Raw genomic sequence first — 23,145 nt, 5'->3', positions numbered from 1 at the left:
AGGAAGACTCAAAGGAAATTTTTAAAGATACATTGAACAAAATGAAAATGAAAGTACAATATATCAAAATGTATGGAATGCAGCTAAAATAATTCTGAGAGGGAAAGTATATACTGTAGCACTATATATTTACACTGAAAAAGAGGAAGGATTTCAAATTGACAATATAAATTTTTACTTCCAACAGGAAAAAGAATGAAATAAATCCAAAATAAGACAACAGAAGAAACTACTAAGATACAGAAAAGTTCAACAAAGAAAAAACAGGAAAAGATACACAATGGAAATTCTAACCAAAATAGAACTCATGAAGCTATATTTTTTTTCTTGTAGCTATATTAATATGAAATAATAAGAACAGCATAATGCCAAAAGTTTCAAATAACCAGAGAAGTGAAACCCATGAAAAGATACCCCTAATATATGTAATTAGAAGTTGTAAGAACTACAAGAAGAAATAAATCTACAAAGTGGGAGATTTTTAATATAGTTCTATCAGTAGTAAATAAAAACAAAGTAATCGTTCAGGATATATAACACAGTCAAACAATAAAGCTTTAATATACACAGAATGCTGTGCCAAACAACTATAGAATGCACATTCCTTTTAAGTACATCTTTAACGTTTACAAAAAGTAATTAAGTAAGTGCTGGGTAATATTATACATAACACATTTTAAGAATTTAAATGAATCAGAGTATGTTCTTTGAACACAATGGAATTATGCTAGAAATCAATGACCAAAAAAAACTAGAAAAAAAACCCTAAAAATAAAAAACAAACATCTAGACGACTCGTCAAAGAAGAAATGAGAGCTTTTAGAAAGTACGCTGAATTGAACAATAACAAAAATTATTCAAATTAAAACTTGCAGGATGCAGCTAACAGTCATGGTTAGAGAGAGATTCATTAATGAATACATCAGAGGGGGAAAAAGTCTATCAGTGAATGATTCAGGTGTTACAAAAAGTTAGGGGAAAAAGCAGCAAATGAAACCCAAAGAAAACAAAAGAAAGGAAAAAATGAAGATAAAAAATTACTGATAGTGCAAAAAATTAACAAAGCTAAAAATTGGTTCTTTTGTTAAAGAAAATATTGATACATCCCTGGACAAGACTACTCATGAAATAAATGGAGGCAACACAAACAACTATATCTGGAATGGAAAAGAGATATCACTACACATTGAATGGACGTTCAGTTCAGTTCAGTTGCTCAGTCGTGTCTGACTCTGCAACCCCATGAACCGCAGCATGCCAGGCATCCCTGTCCATCACCAACTCCTGGAGTCCACTCAAACCATTAAAACATCATAAAAAGATATTGATATCTGAACAACTGTATGCAACAAATTTGTAGATTCAGATAAAACACGCAAATTACCAAAAAACAAAACTTTCAGAATGACAGAAAGAGAAATGGAAAATCAGAAGAGCATTATAGTTATTAAAGAAATTAAATCAGTAATTCAAGCTTCCTACAAAGAAACCTCAGGCTCAGATGTATTCTACCAAATATTTAAGAAAGAAAATCAACCTTAAATAAACTCTTCCAAATAACAGAAATGAGGAAATAATCCCCAATAAACTTTCATGAGGCCAGTATAACCTTTATATCAAAACTTGACAAGAAAAATCATTGGCCAGTCTCACTCAAACACACAAAAAGTCCTAAGTAAAATATTAGCAAATGGAAACAGGAATATATAAAAAGGATAATAATATATTACAACCTACTTGGGTTTATCCCAGAAATACAAAGGTGGTAATATGGAAAGCCATCAATGCAATTACCAAATTAAAAGAATAAAGGACAAAAATTATATATTCACCTCAACAGAAAAAAGCATTTGATTAAACTCAACATTTATTCATATTAAAAAATAAGAGACTCTCCTAGAAAACTAGGACCAGAAAAAAATTTCCTTACTCATTAAAGTTACCTATATAAAAACCACAGTGAACATACTTAATTGTAAATTATTAAAAGCTAATAAATTATGAAATTAGACAATAATGTCCATTATCATTACTCTTAGTTAGCATTTTACTGGTCTTAGCAAGTGTAATAAAGCAAGAAAAAGAACAAAAGATATAACAATTAGAAAAAATAAAGTATTATTTGCAGATGATACGATTGCATAAATTGACATTAAAATTAAAAAGAATTGAGCAAAGTGGTTGAATAAGTATTTAGCAAGTGTTCAGCAAGATGGCTGAGTATCAATACATATACAACCTCAACTTTACTCCACAAATCAGCAGTATCCATTAGGACAAATAGATATTTTCAAAAAGCCACCATACCCAAAAAGCCACCAAGTATCTATCTGAAGAATGTCACTTTAAAGAAGTAATGTGTGCCATTCCATCATCACAATGGTGGAGGTGGTAGGTGTGCACAGGCCAAAGAGTGGGGCTAGACAGAGGGTCAGTGGCCCAGAAGGAGTGCTGAATTTTTATTGCCCATGCTCAAAACTGCAGAGAGTAATGCAGAACAGAAGGGCTTCGATATAGATTCTCTGGTCATTAGGCACAATCAGGTGAACAAAGCCCTCAAGATGCAATGCAGGACTCCGGGAGTTGGTGATGGACAGGGAGGCCTGGCGTGCTGTGGTCCATGGGGTTGCAAAGAGTTGGACACGACTGAGCAACTGAACTGAACTGAAAAGGAACACTGTTCATAAACCAAAAGAGGAGGCTATACAGAAGAAAAAGATATCCTAAAAGAAAGTGAAGAAAAAAAAAACTTATGGTCAAGGGCAGGGGGAGGCAGCAAAAAATAAATGCAAATAAAAATAAAAATCAAGGCAAATTGGAAGTGGTCAAACAGGAGATGACAAGAGTAAATGTCGACATTTTAGGACTCAGCGAACTAAAATGGACTGGAATGGGTGAATTTAACTCAGATGACCATTATATCTACTACTGTGGGCAAGAATCCCTTAGAAGAAATGGAGTAGCCATCACAGTCAACAAGAGTTCGAAAAGGAGTACTTGGATGCAATCTCAACAACAACAGAACGATCTCTGTTTGTTTCCAAGGCAAACCATTCAATATTACGGTAATCCAAGTCTATGCCCCAACCAGGAACACAGAAGAAGCTGAAGTTGAATGGTTCTATGAAGAACTAGAAGCCCTTCTAGAACTAACACCCAAAAATGATGTCCTTTTCATTATAGGGGACTGGAACGCAAAAGTAGGAAGTCAAGAAACACCTGGAGTAACAGGCAAATTTGGCCTTGGAGTACAGTATAAAGCAGGACAAACGCTAATAGAGTTTTACCAAGAGAACGCACTGGTCATAGCAAACACCCTCTTCCAACAACACAAGAGAAGACTCTACACATGGACATCACCAGACGGTCAGCACTGAAATCAGACTGATTACATTCTTTGCAGCCAAAGATGGAGAAGCTCTACGTAGTCAGCAAAAACAAGACCGGGAGCTGACTGTGGCTCAGATCATGAACTCCTTATTGCCAAATTCAGACTTAAATTGAAGAAAGTAGGGAAAAGCACTAGTCCATTCAGGTATGACCTAAATCAAATCCCTTATGATTATACAGTGGAAGTGAGAAACAGATTCAAGGGATTATATCTGTCAGAGTGCCTGATGAACTATGGACAGAGATTTGTGACATTGTATAGGACACAGGGATCAAGACCATCCCCAAGAAAAAGAAAGGCAAAAAAGTAAAATGGCTGTCTGAGGAGGCCTTACAAATAGCTGTGAAAAGAAGAGAAGCAAAATGCAAAGGAGAAAAGGAAAGATATTCCCATTTGAATGCCAAGTTCCAAAGAATAGCAAGGAGAGATAAGAAAGCCTTCCTCAGTGATCAGTGCAAAGAAACAGAGGAAAATAATAGAATGGGAAAGACTAGAGATCTCTTCAAGAAAATTAGAGATACCAAGGGAACATTTCATGCAAAGATGGGCTCAACAAAGGACAGAAATGGTATGGACCTAACAGAAGCAGAAGATATTAAGACGAGATGGCAAGAATACACAGAAGAACTGTACAAAAAAGATCTTCACAATCCAGATAACCACGATGGTGTGATGACTCACCTAGAGACACACATCCTGGAATGTGAAGTCAAGTGGACCTTAGGAAGCATCACTATGAACAAAGCTAGTGGAGGTTGATGGAATTCCAGCTGAGCTATTTCAAATCCTAAAAGATGATGCTATGAAAGTGCTGCACTCAATATGCCAGCAAATTTGGAAAACTCAGCAGTGGCCACAGGACTGGAAAAGATCAGTTTTCATTTCAATCCCTAAGAAAGGCAATGCCAAAGAAGGCTCAAACTACCGCACAACTGCACTCATCTCACACGCTAGTAAAGTAATCCTCAAAATTCTCCAAGGCAGGCTTCAACAGTACATGAACCGTGAACTTCCAGATGTTCAAGCTGGTTTTAGAAAAGGCAGAGGAACCAGAGATCAAACTGTCAACATCCACTGGATTATAGAAAAAGCAAGAGAGTTCCAGAAAAAATCTACTTCTGCTTTATCGACTATGCCAAAGCCTTTGACTGTGTGGATCATAATAAACTGTGGAAAATTCTGAAAGAGATGGAAATACCAGACCACCTGACCTGCCTCTTAAGAAATTTGTATGCAGGTCAGGAAGCAATAGTTAGAACTGGACATAGAACAGACTGGTTCCAAATAGGAAAAGGAGTACGTCAAGGCTGTATATTGTCACCCAGCTTATTTAACTTATACGCAGAGTACATCATGAGAAACGCTGGGCTAGAGAAAGCACAAGCTAGAATCAAGATTGCTAGAAGAAATATCAATATAATCTCAGATATGCAGATAACACCACCCTTATGGCAGAAAGTGAAGATCTAAAGAGCCTCTTGATGAAAGTGAAAGAGGAGAGTGAAAACGTTGGCTTAAAACTCAACATTCAGAAAACTAAGATCATGGCATCTAGGTCCATCACATCATATCAAATAGATGAGGAAACAGTGACAGACTTTATTTTGGGGGGCTTCAAAATCACTGCAGATGGTGGATCTCAGCCATGAAATTAGAAGACGCTTACTCCTTGGAAGGAAAGTTATGACCAATCTAGACAGCAAAATAAAAAGCAGAGACATTACTTTGCCAACTAAGATCTGTCTAGTCAAGGGTATGGTTTTTCCAGTAGTCATGTATGGATGTGGGAGTTGGACTATAAAGAAAGCTGACTGCCAAAGAATTGATGCTTTTGAACTGTGGTGTTGGAGAAGACTCTTGAGAGTCTGTTGGACAGCAAGGAGATCCAACCAGTCCATCCTAAAGGAAATCAGTCCTGAATATTCATCGGAAGGACTGATGTTGAAGCTGAAGCTCCAATACTTTGGCCACCTGATGTGAAGAGCTGCCTTATTGGAAAAGACCCTGATCCTGGGAAAGATTGAAGGCGGAAGGAGAAAGAGACAACAGAGGATGAGATGGTTAGATGGCATCACCGACTCAATGGACATGAGTTTGAGTAAACTCCAGGAGTTGGTGATAGACAGGGAGGCCTAGTTTGCTGCAGTCCATGGGTCGCGAAGAGTCAGACACAACTGAGCGACAGAACTGAACTGAAAAGTAAAAAAAAGAAAAAAAAGAAGAAGAAAATGCAGTATTGTAAATATACTGATTCTTTCCAGAGCAACCTACAGTAGATTCTTGAACAAAACAGGAGTAGTGACCGTGACCCCTGCACAATCAAACCTTCACATACAACCTTACAGCCCTTCGTACCCTGTTCCACATCACAGATTCAACCAAATTTAGATCCTATAGTACTACTTATTCAAAAGAAATCTGCATCTAAGTGGACCTGTGCAATTCAAACCTGTGTTGCTCAACAGTCCACTGCATCCCCAATAAAAATCCCTACACTTACACTTGGGAGAGTGGAGAAATTTGAAAGGCTGTTTCTAGCAATTCTAATGAAAATATAAGGCAAAATAAGCATGGGGCCAAAATAAGCAAAGACTTTATAATCAAATCAAGAGGGAAGACTTACTCTACTGCATATCAAAACATTTGACAAAGCTAACATAAATAACAACTTATTGCCATAAAGATTAACAGAAAAGATAACAAAAAATAGAGGTTCTAGAAATAGATCCATACGAAACATTGACAGTTCATGACAAAAGGGCACAAAAAAGAGTAATGAAAGGACAGTCTTTTCAATAAATGGCTATGGGTTAATTTAATATACAAATGGAAAAGTTATAAAAATTGAATCCTATGTTACACAAACATCAATTCCAAGAAGATTATAGCTCTAAATGTTGCAAGTGAAAAACAGAGCTTTTAGATAATAACACAGGAGAATACATCCATGAGCTTGAGGTAGGGAAAAATTCTTAAAGAGGACACAATCATACTAAAAAGATCAATAAAGCAGAGTATGTTAAACTTTTGCTGTTCCTCAACAGACAAATTAAGAGAGTGAAAAAGCAATAAGAGCATAGGAAAAGATATTTGCAACATATGTAGCAACAAACAGCTTATATCTATAACATAAGAAAAACTCTTTAAAAGTCACACACACACACACACCACATATGCTATATGGCTGGGTCAACAGGCTATATTCATACAGACAAGACAGATACTATTTCAAAACAAGAAGAAAATAACAAAGACATGCTTTGTATACAACTTAAATGGCCACATATTCTTCTTACTAAAAGGACTTCTTTAATAAATTTGATGTCTCCATCAATCAACTTTGTCTTTTTAGCTAAAAAAGTTTTAAATAACATTAATTTGATTTCCCCTTATTGTAAATCTTACTATTTAAAAAAAAAATTTTACATGTAGATGGGTGTCTTGTATGACAGAATTAAAAAGAGTACTGCAAAAATATTGTGATGACGGCCTCTATGCTTGAATCTAGATTTCTCTAGCACTGTTTCAGGATTCCGTATTTTAGAAAGGCATTATTCCAAGAAAAACACCTGAATTTAGCAGCATTTCCATTATTTTGCCTGTATTTTGAGTGTTTAAGCAAAAAAAAAAAAAAAAATTAAGTCAAAATACTTAAAAGCTTTCTTATATTAAAGATTTTTCATTTGGAATACAACTATATTAATCAGATAATGTGATGTGCTTAATTAAAATATTGCTGGCATAATTTCCACAAAGGTGAGTCAATCAAACAAATCGTTTAATTCATGAAAAATGTGCACCACTGTGTGGGTTCCAAGTAATCTGCATCCAATTCAAACAACTGATACCTATGTATCTTTGTGGTTAAGAGCAAGACCATCTTGGGTTCACAGCTTTGACATCAGTCAGCCACATATTTAAGTCAATTACTTTATTCTCTCGATCTCAGATTGCCAGTAAAAATTCCTATTTCCTAGATTCCTTAAAAGATTTGACAAGATAACATAACTAATGCTCCTAATATATTGCTTGGTAAATATAAAGTACTGAGTGTGTGCAAAGAAGAATGTCCCACTACCATGGGATATACCAATGCCAGGAACTTCCATCCTATCAGCAGTTTTAAAAACTGATCAGATGCTTTTAAGCAACATGGGATACTTAGCTAACAGTAATATCTGTAGAGTTTACTGCTTTGTAATTAACATTTACCTGCAAGATTGTCAAGCATGAAGTTCAGTAGCTTTCGGGTTCCATCTGGGTCCTGGTATAAATTGAGAATATCCTGTGATAAAGGATTGCCTAAAGAAGAGAAAAATAAAATCTGTTAAGAGTTACAATTGGAAGACAAAAAAAACATACACAATAAAACAAAACACTAATTTTCTAAAGTGAATTTTACTTTACTCAGTCTGTTAAATAAATTGAAAGAAGTCCTATGAATTAAATACGCTGGTGAGATAGTCATACAGAAAAACTTCAAAAGATCTATTTCTTTCAGATTTCACTGTTTATACTGCATATCTATAATTTGGGTGTGTCAAAATCACATATATACATACATACACATACAAATATACATATTAATCTTGGTCAATTCTGAAGTAATAACACAAATTGCCACTTTGAAGTAACCCCGTAAGTTCCACATATATATATCTTTCCACATATATATATATATGTTCGAAGACAATATTCTAAATGAAAGAAAAACAGCCTTTGTGTGAGAAAGAATGAGTGATATTATAAAAAAGGAGGGTCTTTCTAGTTAGAATATTTATATTACACATGGAGAAAAGGAAGATCCTTCAAGTGAAAAGAAAACTTACCATTACCAAGACAAGTTAGTGAAATATAGAAGGAAATAATTTTTTTAATGACAGTGATCGGGGATATCTGAATACTAAAAACAAAACTAGCTACTGTTAACAGCCTAAATGTTTTCTTAAGAAATAAAGACAGTACTTGTTAAGACAAGCATGCAAAAATAGTAAACAGATTTGAAAAAACAAAAAGTGTAGAACTTCCAGAAATGAAGGTTCTAACTATTAAAACAAACGAAATCTTCAATACAACACACACCAACACAAATATCTAAAATTAAATGACACTGACCAATGAAGTGGTTAGAAAGAACGTGGAGAACCTGGAACTCTCAGAAGTTGCAGGATGCTGGTGGAAGTGTAAAATAATACAACCATGGTGAAAACCTGGTTAGCAGTTTCCAACTGACTTGAAAGTGGAAAAGGAAACTTCCAGGTTGATGGAAATGTTCTACATCTTGAGCTAGGTAGTGGTTACACAGATGTATGTTTTTGTCAAAATTAGCCAAGCAGCATCCTTAAGTATTTAGGTATTTTACTGTACGTAATTGGGCTTCCCTGGTGGCTCAGTGCTAAAGAATTCACCTGCAACACAGGAGACGCAAGTTCAATCCCTAGGTTGGGAAGATCCCCTGGAGGAGGGTATAGCTACCCACTCCAGTATTCTTGCCTGGAGTATCCCATGGACAGAAGAGCCTGGCTAGCTATGGTCCACAGGGTCACAGAGTTGGACACAACTGAAGCAACTGAGTGCACACGCAAGCACGCACTGTATGTAATCATAACTAATAAAGTATTGGGGGTGGGGACCATGAATGAGGGACCTTCCTGGCAGTCCAGTAGTTAAGAATCCACACTTCCACTGCAGGGGAGCAGGTTAGATCCCTGGCTGGGGAACTAAGAGCCCACATGCTGTGTGGTGCTGCCCAAGTATGTTAGTTGCTCAGTTGTGTCCAACTCTTTGCGACCGCAGAGACTGTGGCAGGCCAGGCTGCTCTGCCCATGGAATTCTCCAGGCAATAACACTGGAGTGGGTTGTCATTTCCTTCTCCAGGGGATCTTTCTGACCCAGGGATTGAACCCAGGTCTCCTGCACTGCAGGCTGGTTCTTTACCGTCTGAGCCACCAGGGAAGACCAAAAAACAACAAAAACAAAATGAAACAAAACAAGAAACCATGAATGAGTTAGGTAGTAGATTACACCAGCTGAAAATAAAACAAATAAAGAGGAAAACTATATCCAAAGAAATTACCCAGAATGCAGCACTGAGCAAAAAGATGTAAAACATGAGACAATAAAATATGGGACTTAGAACAAGAAATCTTAATGTACGATAAATTGGAGCTCTAGAGAGATCAGTACTTTGTTTTCTGCTCCAATATGTAAAGAGATTGGAAGCTGACTCTTGCCGAGAGTTAAGAGATTTCTTCCTGGAGGAGAGGGAGGAAGTTACCATTGGCAAATGTCTTAAATTTGTAGGTGCCCGAGATCCAGGAAATATCTGGAGCAAATAGCAGACTAACCAAAAGGTTTAAAAGAAAAAGCTTGGAAATGAGATGTAAATATGGGCTCTGAAAAGCTCTGACAAATTCCTGGGACTCCAGAAGGTAATATATATATATATATATATGGAGACCTATGCACATGTTTAGGAAAAAAACCTAAAAACAGCCTAAGCTCTCATCTCTTGTCTGACCTTGAGGTTATGCAATGAAAGAAGTGAAGGACAAGGAAGAATTATAAACTTCCTGGATGATTACTGATTGTTTGCCCCCAAACACACACTGAGCCATTTGGCCAAGAGTGGGAGACTTACTGGTTACAGGCATTGATCAAAATCTCTGGCCAAGCATTAGCTGACCATAAACTGAATAAAGACTTCAATGGCCACACATGATAAAGCATACAAAATTAGTTCTGAGAAATCACTAAAGCAACAAACAACATAAACAACAAGCAGCAACAACAGACAACCCCAGGAAGGGGAAAGAGTTTAATTTCAGAGTTGCCACATTATTTTAAAAGTCCAATTCTTAACAAAAAAACCTACGAAACACACAAAGAAACAAGAGAGTATGTCCCAAACACAGGGAAGAGATCCATCAACAAAAACTGTCCCTAAGAAGAATAAAAACTGTACCCAAGGATTTACTAGAAAAGACTTTGAAATCTACTATTTTAATATGCTTAAAGAGCTGAAGAAAACCATGCCTAAAGAATTCAAGTATGAGAATGACATCTCACTAAATAAAGAATATCAAAAAATAAACAGAAATTATAAAAGGAACAAAATAGAAATTATAAAATTAAAAAAAAAAAAAACCCACTGGAAGGGCTCAAGAGCAGTATTGGACAGGTAGAAGAAAAGATCTGTGACCTTGAAGAGAAGTTATCTGAAATTACAGTCTGAGGAAAAGAAAGAAAAAAGAATGAAGAAAAATTAACAGAGCTCAGAGATCTATCAGACAACAAGAATACCAACTTATACATAATGAGAGTCCCAGAAGAGGAGGAGAAGAACAGGAAAAAAATTTAAAGAAATAATGGTCAAAAGCATCCCAAATTTAATGAAAAACATTAATAGAAGAAGCCAAATAAACTCCAAGTAAAATAAAATGTAAGAGAGACCCTGGACAAATTATAATAAAACTGTGCAAAGTCAAAGAATCTAAGATAGAAGTGACACATTGTGTACAGAGCCTCAAAATAAGATTAGCAGCTGATTTTCTCATCAGAAACTACAGAAGCCAAAAGGCAGTAGAACAACACATTCCAAGTACTATGGGAAAAATAAAAAGAACTATCAACCAGGAATTCTATATCCAGCAAAAACAGCCTTCAAAAATAAGGGGGACAGTAAGATATTCTCCAATGAACAAAACCTGGGTTTCTCACTAGCATACTAACCCCTCAGGAAATGCTAAACAGATTCTGTTAGCTGAACTGAAAGAAAACAGAACAGTAATTTGAATTCATATGAAAACTCAGAGTACCAGTAAAGGTATTCCACACAGTAACATATAAAAGACAGTGTAAATTTAATTTTCTAACTTTTTTCCTATCTAATATAAGAGATAACTGCACACAGCAATAATTACAAATCTACATTGACAGGCACACAATGTAAAAAGATGATATTTGTAATGATAGCAGCATAAAAGAGAAGTGACTGGAGATAAAGATGCAAAGTTCTTTTATATTACTGAAGTTAAATTGCTGCTAATCCAAATTAAATTACTATACACTAAGATGTTAACTGTAATCCTTAAGGTAATCACTAAGAAAATAACTCAAAATAATACAGCAAAAGAAACAAGGGAATTAAATTGGTGCATGGGAAAATATCCATCTAGCACAAAAGAAGGCATTAATTGAGGAACAGTGGAACAAAAAGAACATAACACATACAGAAAACAAATAGCAAAATAACTAACATGAATCTCACTTTATCAGCAAACACATTAGATGTAAGTGGATTAAACTCAGATTAAAAAGCAGAGAACTGCAGAATGACTAATGAAACAAGACTTACATGCTGTCTAGAAAAGGTACACTATAAAGACAAAAATAGACTGAAAGTAATCTTTTACAGAAAGAGATACACCCTACAAACAGTAACCAAGAGAGCAGAAGTGGCTACATTGAGATAAGGATAACCTCAATGTCTTGTATTAATGAAAAACTGAAATTAGTAGTTAAAAACTTTTCAACAAAAAAAACTTCAGGCCCATATATTTTTACTGGAAAATTCATCCCATAATGTAAGAAAGCAATAATACAAATGGAAACTATTCAAGATGTTTGAATAACACTTCAATTCAATTTACAAAGTCAGCAGTATCCTGGTATCAAGCCAGACAAAAGCATTGCAAAAAATATACTACAGAATGTCTATCATAAATGTATAAATCTTCAACAAAATACTAGCAACACAGTATTTCAACAATATATTAAAAACAGAATACATTATGGTCAAGTGGTATTTAAAATGGGAGAAGAAGGTGAGTTCTATCTATTGACAGAAGGCTGATTATTACTGAAGCACCACCAATGTAATTCAGCAAATAAAGAAGAAAAGTCATGATCATCTCAACAGTTGAAGAGAAAGTATTTAACCAAATTCAACTTGTACTAATGACAAAAATCCTCAGCAAGTGAAGTAATAGAAAAGTGAAAAGTGAAAGTCACGTCCAGCTCTTTGCCACTCCTTGGACTCTACAGTCCGTGGAATTCTCCAGGCCAGAATACCGGAATGAGTAGCCTTTCCCTTCTCCAGAGGATCTTTCCAACCCAGGGATCAAACCCAGGCCTCCCACATTGCAAGTGGATTCTTTACCAGTTGAGCCACAAGGAAAGCCCAAAGTAACAGAAGGGAAATTTACTTAACCTGAAAAAGCATCTACCAGAAAGCTTGCAGCTATTAATAACATAATTCACAATGAAAGACTGGACACTTTTCTACCTAAAGCTGAGAATGGAGCAAGAATGTGCAGTGTCACCATTTCTATTTAATATTGTCCTCGGCAGTGTGATAAAGCAAAAAAAACACAGAAAGAAAGAAAAGAAAAGATCTATATTCACATATTTAAAAGCTGTAAAAGTTCCTAGAAGTAATATGCTTACAAATGTTTCAAGGGACAAGGTCAATACACTTTTAAATAAACTGCATTTTAATCCTATAAAATATCAGTGAATAACTGGACATTTAAAAGGCAACATCATTTAAAATAACATCAAATAAATAGCAAATCCAGCAAAAATATATAAACCTAGCAAAATATTTGCAAGATCTGCATGCTGAAAACTACAAAACATTGACAAACTAAAGAAAACTTGCGTAAATGAAGAGGTACACAGAGACTGGAAGACTCAATATTAAGTGTCAAGATTAAGATATTTATTCTTCCTCTAAACTGATCTACATATTCAATACAATTCCAATAAAAATTCCAGCAGGATATTTTACAAAAATTATAAGCTGATTCTAAAAGTTATATGGAAATGCAAAGCTTTTAGATCTGTCAATGCAATTTTGAAAAATAACTACAGAGTTGGAGAACTCATACTATATAATCCTGGAGCTTATCATAAAGTGACAGTTATCAAATATTTTGGTATTCGCATAGACCAGTGGACAGGATAATATATCTAACAGTAGACCCACACATCTTTGGGTCTAATAAGCTTTGTCAAAGTTGCAAGAAAACTCATGCAGAAAGTATAACCTTTTCAATAAACAGCTGGAATGACTGGGTGTGCCTATGTAAATGAATAAACTTTGCACCATATACACAAAAATTAACTCAAAACAGACCACAGACCCATATGTAAAACCCAACTATAACATTTCTACAAGAAAATCTTCATGTACTTGGATAAGGCAAATAATACATCTTAGGTATGGCACCAAAGACAATTCATAGACGAAAACAAGTGATAAATAGGACTGCCACGAAATGGAAAATTGCTTTTTAAAAGGTTCTAATCGAGAAAATAAACATACAAGCCATAGACTGGAGAAAACATCTGTAAAACATACTTTAAAAAGGACCTGAATCCAGAACATTTAATGAACTCTCAAAATCTCAGTAATTAGAAAATATCAATTAGGCAAAAGTTGCCATAATTACTCATCAGAGAAATGACAAATTTAAACCACAATGAGATATTACTATATCCCACCAGGATGAAAAAAAATAGAACATACTGATAATACCAAAAAGTGCTGACAAGAAGGCACAGCCAAATAAAACCCTCTCATATATTTGGCAGGAATACAAAATGAAAAATCCACTACGCTCCATTATCAGCCAGATAAACAGTCTTGGCAGTTTCTTAGGAGGTTTAACATACATTTACCATACCACCTGGCAGTTTCATTCCTATCTATTTACCCAAGGAAAAGAGAAACTTACTTCACACAGAAATCTATTCAAATGTTTACAGTGCCTTTATCCCTAATCAACCATAACTGGAAACAACCCTAATGTCCTTCAACTTGTGAACAGATAAAATTTGGTAGTATATCCACACAGTCAGATACTACTCAGCAATAGAAATGCACTATCGAAATACACAACACTGATGAACCTCAAATACATTAAGCTAAATGAAACAATCCTGACTCAAAAGTTTACATACTATGTTTCCATATATGACATTTCTGGAAAAGTACTTGCTGAGGGCTGATAGTAGGAGAAGGTGTTGACTTCAACCAACACAAATGAATTCTGGAGGATAACAGAACAATCTTATCTCTCAACTGTACTGGTGGCTATGCAACTGCATACATCTGTCAACATTTACCAAATGTGAATGTCTGTCAACAAAGAGGTCATTTTCACTCCATGCAAATAGTTTAGTAAAAAAGTTGATAAAAATTTAGTTTTTTCAAAAATATATTCAAAATACAATTTCAAGAGTGACCACTAAGAATCCAGAAATAAAATGTACAAATACCAAACCAACAGAAGTATACAGGTTGAGCAATGAACAAGGGGGAAAAAAATCTGTTTTTAGAAAGGCAAAAAGAGAAAAATCACACAAAGAATGGAATCAAAATGTAGGATGGCAACAATATAAGAATATCAACAACTGGAACAGAGTTAAGGCAACTGGTCTGAACCCACACATTAAAAACAAAAAATGTCAGACTAGATTAAGAACAAAGACCAATTATATACTATTTGTAAGAGACATCTAAGCGTAAGTACACAGAAAGGCTGAAAGTAAACAAATGAAAAAAGATACAAACAATTTCCAAAAGAAAACTTGTATAGCCATTATATTAAATAACAAAGACTATAAGATGAAAACACTAACAAAAGGCTCAGGACCTAATATCAGGTTCAATTTACCTGAAGGTAGAGCAATACTTTGGCCACCTGATGTGAACGACCAACTCACTGGAAAAGACCCTGATGCTGAGAAAGACTGAAGGCAAAAGGAGAAGATGCAGATAGAGGATGAGATGGTTGGATAGCATCACTGATTCAATGGATATGAATTTGAGCAAACTCCGGGAAATAGTTAGGGACAGGGAAAGCTGGCATGCTACAGTCCATGGGGTCACAAAAAACCAGACACGACTTAACAACTGAGCAACAGCAAGAGAAATATACAGGCATAGATGGTATACCTAATAAAATAATCTCAAAGGCTATAAAGCAAAAGCTGACAAAACTACATGGGGAAATGAACAAATCCAGCATTTAAATGGAAATGTTAGCATATACAACTTAATTATTCAAAAAGTAAACAGCCAAAAATTTATAAAGATACAGAACATCTGAGGAACACCAACAAATTTGATATAATAGAGAAATATATATAGTCGTGTACCTAACAATTAGAGAAACAATACTCTTTTCAGATGCAGTAAAACATTTATAAAAATTGATCACACACAGGCCATAAAGCAAGAATCAACAGATGTAAAAGAACTGAGTCATACAGGCTATGTTAACTGCCTATAATGCAATTAAGTTTAAAGCTAACAATAAAAGAAAGCTAATCTAAAGTCACACATGCATGGAAATTTTAAATAACTGATGAGTCAAAGAAGATATGATAACCTATATTAATAATAAAGCTTCCCAGGCGGTGCAAATGGTAAAGAACCTGCCTGCCAATGCAGGAGACATGAGACACAGGTTCAATCCCTGGGTTAGAAAGATCCCCTGGAGGAGGGCATAGCTACTCACTCCAGTATTCTTGCCTGGAGAATCTCAGGGACAGAGGAGCCTGGTGGGCTACAGTCTACAGAGTCACAAAGAGTTGGACGCAACTGAAGAGACTTAGCAGGCACACATGCATAATAATAATACTTAGGCCAAAACAATGAGAATGTTTCATATCAAAATCATGGGATGCCAAAATACTGCCAAGTAAATTTATAGTCTTGACCAAAAAAAAAATGATCTTAAATACTTTTATTTTCAAATAAGGAAATCTAAGTATGAATAAGCCATATATCCAACTCAAAAAGGAAAAAAATGTAATATTGATAAATGGAACAACAGAATAAAGAAAAACAGAAACAAACCAGTTTTTAAAAAATAAAAGGCAACCCTGATTCACTGAAAAGAACATAACTGACAAACCTCTGGGGAAATAAATTAGAAAAAAAGAAGGCACAAATAATCCTACTAATGAAGAAAGGGGTAATATAAACAGAGCTTAAAAATATATCTAGAGAATATCATGAACACTTTTATGCAAACAAATCTGAAAACATTAAAAAGCTAAAAAATTTCAATATTACAGATATGGTCCAGCAAAACTGACTCATGAACAATTAGAAGGACTTGATGGTTCTTATAACTACAAATACATTGAGGTGATAGTTTCACCAGGCAATGATAGCTTTATAGCCTTGTTCCACAAAAATTTCAAGAAATGGATTAATTGCATACTATACAAACTCTTTGAGAAAATTAAATAAGAACAGTAAAATACAGGTCTATCTTATTCGTGAACATACATGAAAAATCTCTTTAAAAAACTGTTGGGAAAGGCAGTCCATCAGTGTCCCTGTGTTCCCTTCCTCATTCTTTGAGAGTGTAACTGATTCTGAGGTTTATCTGTCTCATGATATGCAGCAGGTTCTGTAGCTAAATAGGCAACTATTCACAAATAGGTCAAGGCAGCCAGAGCACTAGTTCCATGGAACTCTTTGCACCTCTGCGGAAGCAAGACTAGTTTTTTGTAGTTAGCCATAATATTTGTTGCTTGCTTGCAAAGTGCTGGATCTTTGGACTTGGATTACTCAACTGCAATGCAAACTGTGTGTACACAACGTGTGTCTGGGCCCATCTTGTAGCTTGAGTGATAACGTTCTTTGTTTCTGACCCAAGTGTCTCATGTCTTCTACCACTATCCGTGAAACAGTAATTGGCTAACTTAATAGCTTGCTCAAACTACCATACAACTGAACTCATTTCACATGCTAGCAAGATCATGCTCAAATCCTTCAAGCTAGGCTTCAACAGTACGTGAACCAAGAATTTCCAGATGTATAATCTTGATTTAGAAAAGGCAGAAGAACCAGAGATCAAATTGCCAACATTCCTAGAAAATGCAAGGGAATTCCAAACAAAAATCTACTCTGCTTCACTGACTATGCTAAAGTCTTTGACTGTGTGGATCACAAAAAACTGTGGAAAACTCGTAAAGACATGGGAATATCAGACCGCCTTACCTGTCTCCTGAGAAACTTGTATACAGGACAAGAAGCAACACTTAGAACCAGACATGGAACAACAGATTGGTTCAAAATTAGGGAAGGAGTATGTCAAGGTTGTATATTGTCATTCTGCTTATTTAACTTATATGCAGAGTACTTCATGGGAAATGTTGGGCTAGAACATTCACAAGCTGGAAGCAAGACTGCCGGGAGAAATATCAACAATCTCAGATATGCAGACAATACCATTCCAATGGCACAAAGTGAAGAGGAACTAAAGAGCCTCTTGATGAAAGTGAAAGAGGAGAGTGACAAAGCTGGCTTAAAAGTCAACATTCACAAAACTAAGATCATGGCATCTGGTCTCATCACTTCCTGGCAAATAGATGGGGAAAAAGTAAGAACAGTGACAAATTTTATTTTCTTGGGCTCCAAAATCACTGCAGACAGTGACTGCAGCCATGAAATTAAAAGACGCTCCTTGGAAGAAAGTTACTACAAATTTAGTGTATTAAAAAGCCAGAGACATACTTTGTCAACAAAGGTCCCTATAGTCAAAGCTATGATTTTTCCAATAGTCATGTATGGTTGTGAGAGCTTGACCATAAAGAAGGCTGAGCGCCAAAGAATTGATGCTTTTGAACTGTGGTGTTGGAGAAGACTCTTGAGAGTCCCTTGGACTGCAAGGAGATCAAACCAGTCAATTCTAAAGGAAATCAACCCTGAATACACATTGGAAGGACTGATGTTGAAGCTCCAAAACTTTGGCCATCTGTTGTGAAGAGCCGACTCATTGGAAAAGACTCTGATGCTGGGAGAGATTCAGGGCAAGAGGTGAAGGGAGTGACAGGGGATGAAATGGTTGGATGGCATCTCTGACTCAATGGACATGAGTATGAGCAAACTCTGGGAGATAGTGAAGGACAGGGAAACCAGGTGTGCTGCAGTCCATGGAGTCACAACGAGTCAGACACTACTTAGTGACTGAACAACAATGCTCTCTGATAGATTATCTTTCACTTATTGATTTACAGACGCTCATTAGATAACACAGAAGTAAGTACTTGCCTCCTATATGAGTGACAACTGAATTTTTAAAATGCTACTTTTAAAAAGGTACTGAGAATGTTAGATAAACGGGTATGTAGTTATTCATTTTATTATTTTCTTTAAAATCTTACTTTGTATATTATGATATATTTAGTGAATTTAAAAGTTCACATAGTAAAAGAATCTTCAACTGTCACACTCCTTTTTATTTTAAGAGAGATAAGCAATTCGTGGGAGAAAGGTGGAAATTTTCAAAGTTATTAAAGTCATAAACTTTTTATTATTTGGGGACATGAATGTTTAATGCTTGAGGAACTCTTTGGCCCATATGTCAGAGAAAGTATTGCTTTACTTTAGGACATGAATTTTGAATTATTTAAAACTTACACCTTTTTTTTTCATAAAACTAATAGAGTTTGAATTTGTCTTTTAAGTGACTTAACAGAACATTTCCAGCTTACTGGACTGGCCATGAATGTAGTTTTTAAATCGGCCTTCTTTGTATCCTAACTCCTGAAATACCCAACCCACCACTCATACTCCTCAAGTCTCAAAATAGAATTTCTAAAAATTAACTTGGTGAGCCAGGATGATCAAAATCATTATCAAAATGTCAGTATCTATGCTTCAGAGGAAGACAGGAAATGGAAGAAAGGCACTCGTTTTTCTAGTTTGAAGCCAAAATGGGATCTCAGAGGCAATCCATTTTCATTGTTTCTTTTAAATATATCACAACACTATTAAATGCTCCATTCTACTCCCTCCCCCTTTTTTAGACACAAAATACCACTATGTGGTTATTAAAATTGATGATGAATTATTTCAAGTTTTACCTCCCTGAAGAATATACAGCTACCATTCATTAGGGACACTTTATTCCTTCAATTCCTTCATAAAACCAACCCTGTTTTTACCATTTTAAAGTTACGAATTGCCAGTCCAGGTTCAATGCATGATACAGGGTGCTCGGGGCTGGTGCACTGGGATGATCCGGAGGGATGGGACGGGGAGGGGAGTGAAAGGGGGGTTCTGGAAGGGGAAAACATGTACACCCATGGAGGATTCATGGCAATGTATGGCAAAACAAATACAATATTGTAAAGTAAAAAAAATAGAAAATAAGCTAATTAAAAAAAAATACAGTTATGAAAGAAGGTAGGAAGGGCTCTGGTTTTCTTTCATTTCTAAAAGGTCCTTACTCTTCCATACTGATTACCTGAACATAAATAGCACTGCCAGAAAAACAAATCTTCATAGAAAAGGAAAGGGCTGCATACAGGCATTTACCATAGAACAAACTGAAGTTTACCAAAAAGGAATTTATTCGAGAGCACAGAGAAAACTAAGTTGCATCTAGTAAAGCAGAACTGGTGCCTGAGTTGAAAGTCTAAAGGGAGATTTTAACAAATATGAACCATCAGCAGACAAAACTCTAAAATCATAGGCCAACCAAAGATTATAGTTTGGAAGACTAACATTTTAACCGGTAATAAGGAATGAAGGACTAAGGAGACAATAGATATTCCAGATGATTCATTCAGTTGATACATAGTATAAATTTTCTGAGAACATGTCTCTACATGAGATAACATGGAATAGAGTTGTGAAACAGAAGATACACAATATTTGCTTTTTCAGGAATGTTACACAGTATAAAGGTAAGTCCAACTGGGTTCAATAGCAAATTATTTATTTGTCATTAACATGCTCTCCATCAATATGAGAAGGAGGAAAACAGCTCTTCTGATTGATCTTGAAAGTAAGAAACAATGGTTATCTTTGGAGACAAAAAATATACAATTATTATAATCAGTATGAAATTGTAAGTTCCATATTTCGTGAAATCTAAGATTATACAAAATGATAATCATTCATACTTATTAAAAGAAAGGAACAGAAGCCCCCACTCCAACTCTAGCTGGATAATTGTTTCAACTATAAGACTAAGATTTAACATATAGAGAATAAGGTGAAATTTAACTGTCCAAACAGTTAAATTTCAAACACCTTGGGTGAATCCTCAAGAAAATATTTTAGATGATAAGTATCCCCCTGTCTGTTTACTTCATACATGATTTAAAAAAAAAAAAAAAAAAGGCAGTAAAATCCTACAAAGAAACTAAAATCACAAGTTAGACCATTCATATAATGACCCAATTTACAAAGGATTAATTGTATAAGGAAGCCTAATACCACTTTTGTCATTTCATTCATTTCAACAAATAACGTCAGCAGTCCTCACTCTTACTCTAGCTTCTTTCTTAATGCTCCATTGTATGACTTAAGCAAACACAAACAGAACATGTTCATGAGACTTAGTAGTCTTTGAAGAAGGAAAACAAAACATACAAAGTGTATATTTTAAAAGGCTTTGATTAATGTTCATTCCTTATTATCACAAAAAATGTTCTAACCAATACAGTAAATCTGCATTTAGTCCTCTGCATTCAAAATAAGCCCTTCTTCCTATGCTATGCTGTAAGACAAAAATACACAAAACAAGTATTTACGTGATTTGAATATGACTTTCATCTCAAACTGAGATGATAACATCAGAGGAACATGTATTTTGGATTAATATGCTTATATACAAACAACTACACTTACTATGTATATCTCATTTTTACTGTTATGCTTTTCCCTTATATGTTAATGCTATCTACTCTATCAAAATCAGACATTCTGACTGAGGTTAAAATTTATTACGTTACATCATTGTTTTTAAATTTTTTTTAAATGGGAAAAAAAAACTACAGTGCTAAGTGTTAATTTAAAATATCTCCTCAAAGAAAATTCAGAGGTTTACAGAAAATTAAAAATAAAATTAAAAAATTTTTCCTCCATACAAGTTTGTTAAAATGATGGGAGCTTGTTGAAATCCTGAAGCTCAATTTGATACAGAAGAATCACTTTTCTCTTAAGAGGAACATATGGTTATATTCTCAAAATTATACTAAAACCTGACCTAACTGTAACCAAAATGGCCTTTAAGAGGCTAAGAAAGCTTCAATACTGAGCGTCAATGCCATCATTTAAAAAAGAAAAAACCACTCACCTTTCAAACCTAGAGTTTGTAGCTGGAAGAGCCGACCAAGTTCATAAGGCAAAACCCGTAACAGATTGTTATTTAAAAGCAATTCCCTGTTTTAAAGAAAAAAGAAACAAACTATTTTAATGTATCAAACTTTATTAACACACTCACAGTTGCTATTCTTAACCTGCCTTTTAAGATATCATGAGTGATATCTACAATCAAGGCATATTTCTCTACATTTATCCGAAAATATTTTAACTACCACATTTACTAACAGTGTTTCTATGAATTTACTCATTCTCTAACACAAATTAAAGGTATAGGAATTGTATATCACTCTCAAATCCACTCCTTTTTCTCGCTCACCCAAAATTCCTCTCAGATACAGATCAGGAGAGAGAGATATTTTATGTATCCAAAGACAGCAGATATTCTGGAACCTAGCCTCAATCATAGAAAAAAATAATTTTTTTAAAATAAACTTCAGAATTTACTACAGTAGCCAGTAACCCATTCAATTTTTATAGCATTACAACTATAATCACTTCAAGATACAACAATCCCTGACAGAGAATATAAACATTAAAAATAAAGCACAGGATAGTATAAACAGGACAGCACACATGAAGATCTGAATTTATGACTGTGAAATGTGGGGCAGATTATAAAGAAAATAAATGGCCAGTGTTATTAATTAATGACTAAAAGGTATAAAATCAAACACCTAAGAAGTATAAAAAAGTAACAAAAACATATAGTAAAGGGATGGTGAACAAGATTTTTAAATATTAAATGTTTAAGTTTAAACATATGATAGCAATTCTTTAACATTACTACTCAGCAGTAGAAAAGCAATCCTTGTTTTCATTGGTTCCCCCACGGCTCAATGGGTAGAGAATCCATCTGCAATGGAGGAGACCTAGGAGACGTGGGTTCAATCCTTGGGTCGGAAAGATCCCCTGGAGGAGGAAATAGAAACCCATTCCAGTCTTCTTGCCAGAGAATTCTATGGACAGAGGAACCTGGCAGGTTACACTCCATGGAGTCACAGAGTCAGACACGACTGAGTGACTAAGCACATCACATACAAGGTCTCAAGATGCCTATAAACTTTTTTCACCTATGAAGAAATTCTTAAAGAATCCTGTTTTTGTTTGTGTTAGTCATTCATTCGTGTCCAATTCTTTGAGACCCCATGGACTGTAGCCCACCAGACTCCTCGGCCGTGGAATTCTCCAGGAAAGAATACTGGAGTGGGTTGCCATTCCCTTCTCCTGGGGATCTTCCTGACCCAAGGATCAAATCCGGGTCTCCCACATTGCAGGCAGATTCCATCTGACCCACCAGGGTTTCTTAAAGAATCCTGAAAAATAAATCCACTTATTATCAGGTTTTTATGGTTTCCTTAAGGAGTTGTAATGTGTAAGTATACCTTGCTTGTAAAATATGTTCCTAAAAGCTTTACTAATAAGCAAATCTTATTTTCCCAGTTATTTCTGATTAGTCTAGACTAGTCTAGCCCCAAATAATTCTGATGAGATTTGTCACTTGAGTGTAAAGCAAGAATAAAGTATTTTAGTCCTATCCCACCTCAAGTCTGTCAAAATAAATTGATAATACATGCACATTTCCAGCCAGAAAACTCCAAATTTGAAGGAAGGA

General features: G+C 35.2%; 1 protein-coding gene across 22 annotated transcripts in view; it reads right to left on the bottom strand.

The window, feature by feature from the left end:
- Positions 1-23,145, bottom strand: part of CNOT6L (CCR4-NOT transcription complex subunit 6 like) — a 174,274-nt gene that overhangs the window by 100,393 nt on the left and 50,736 nt on the right. For 21 of the 22 annotated variants that reach the window (XR_014080616.1, XR_014080615.1, XR_014080618.1 and 18 more), the window contains 2 exons: positions 21,505-21,590; positions 7,604-7,693 (listed from right to left, as the gene is read on the bottom strand). Coding sequence is in view for 16 of the 22 variants with exons in the window: in XM_081584275.1 (XP_081440401.1) it covers positions 7,604-7,693; positions 21,505-21,590 (176 nt within the window). In the remaining 6 variants the exon portion in view is untranslated. The remainder of the gene's footprint in view (positions 1-7,603; positions 7,694-21,504; positions 21,591-23,145) is intronic. The other variant, XM_081584304.1, reaches the window with a different exon arrangement.

This window comes from Giraffa tippelskirchi, chromosome 1 (assembly GCF_054371585.1).
Source record: "Giraffa tippelskirchi isolate mGirTip1 chromosome 1, T2T-mGirTip1v1.2.pri, whole genome shotgun sequence".
Classification (NCBI taxonomy): domain Eukaryota; kingdom Metazoa; phylum Chordata; class Mammalia; order Artiodactyla; family Giraffidae; genus Giraffa; species Giraffa tippelskirchi.
The sequence above is the reverse complement of the archived record's forward strand: the minus strand, read 5'-3'. Positions and strand labels throughout refer to the sequence as shown.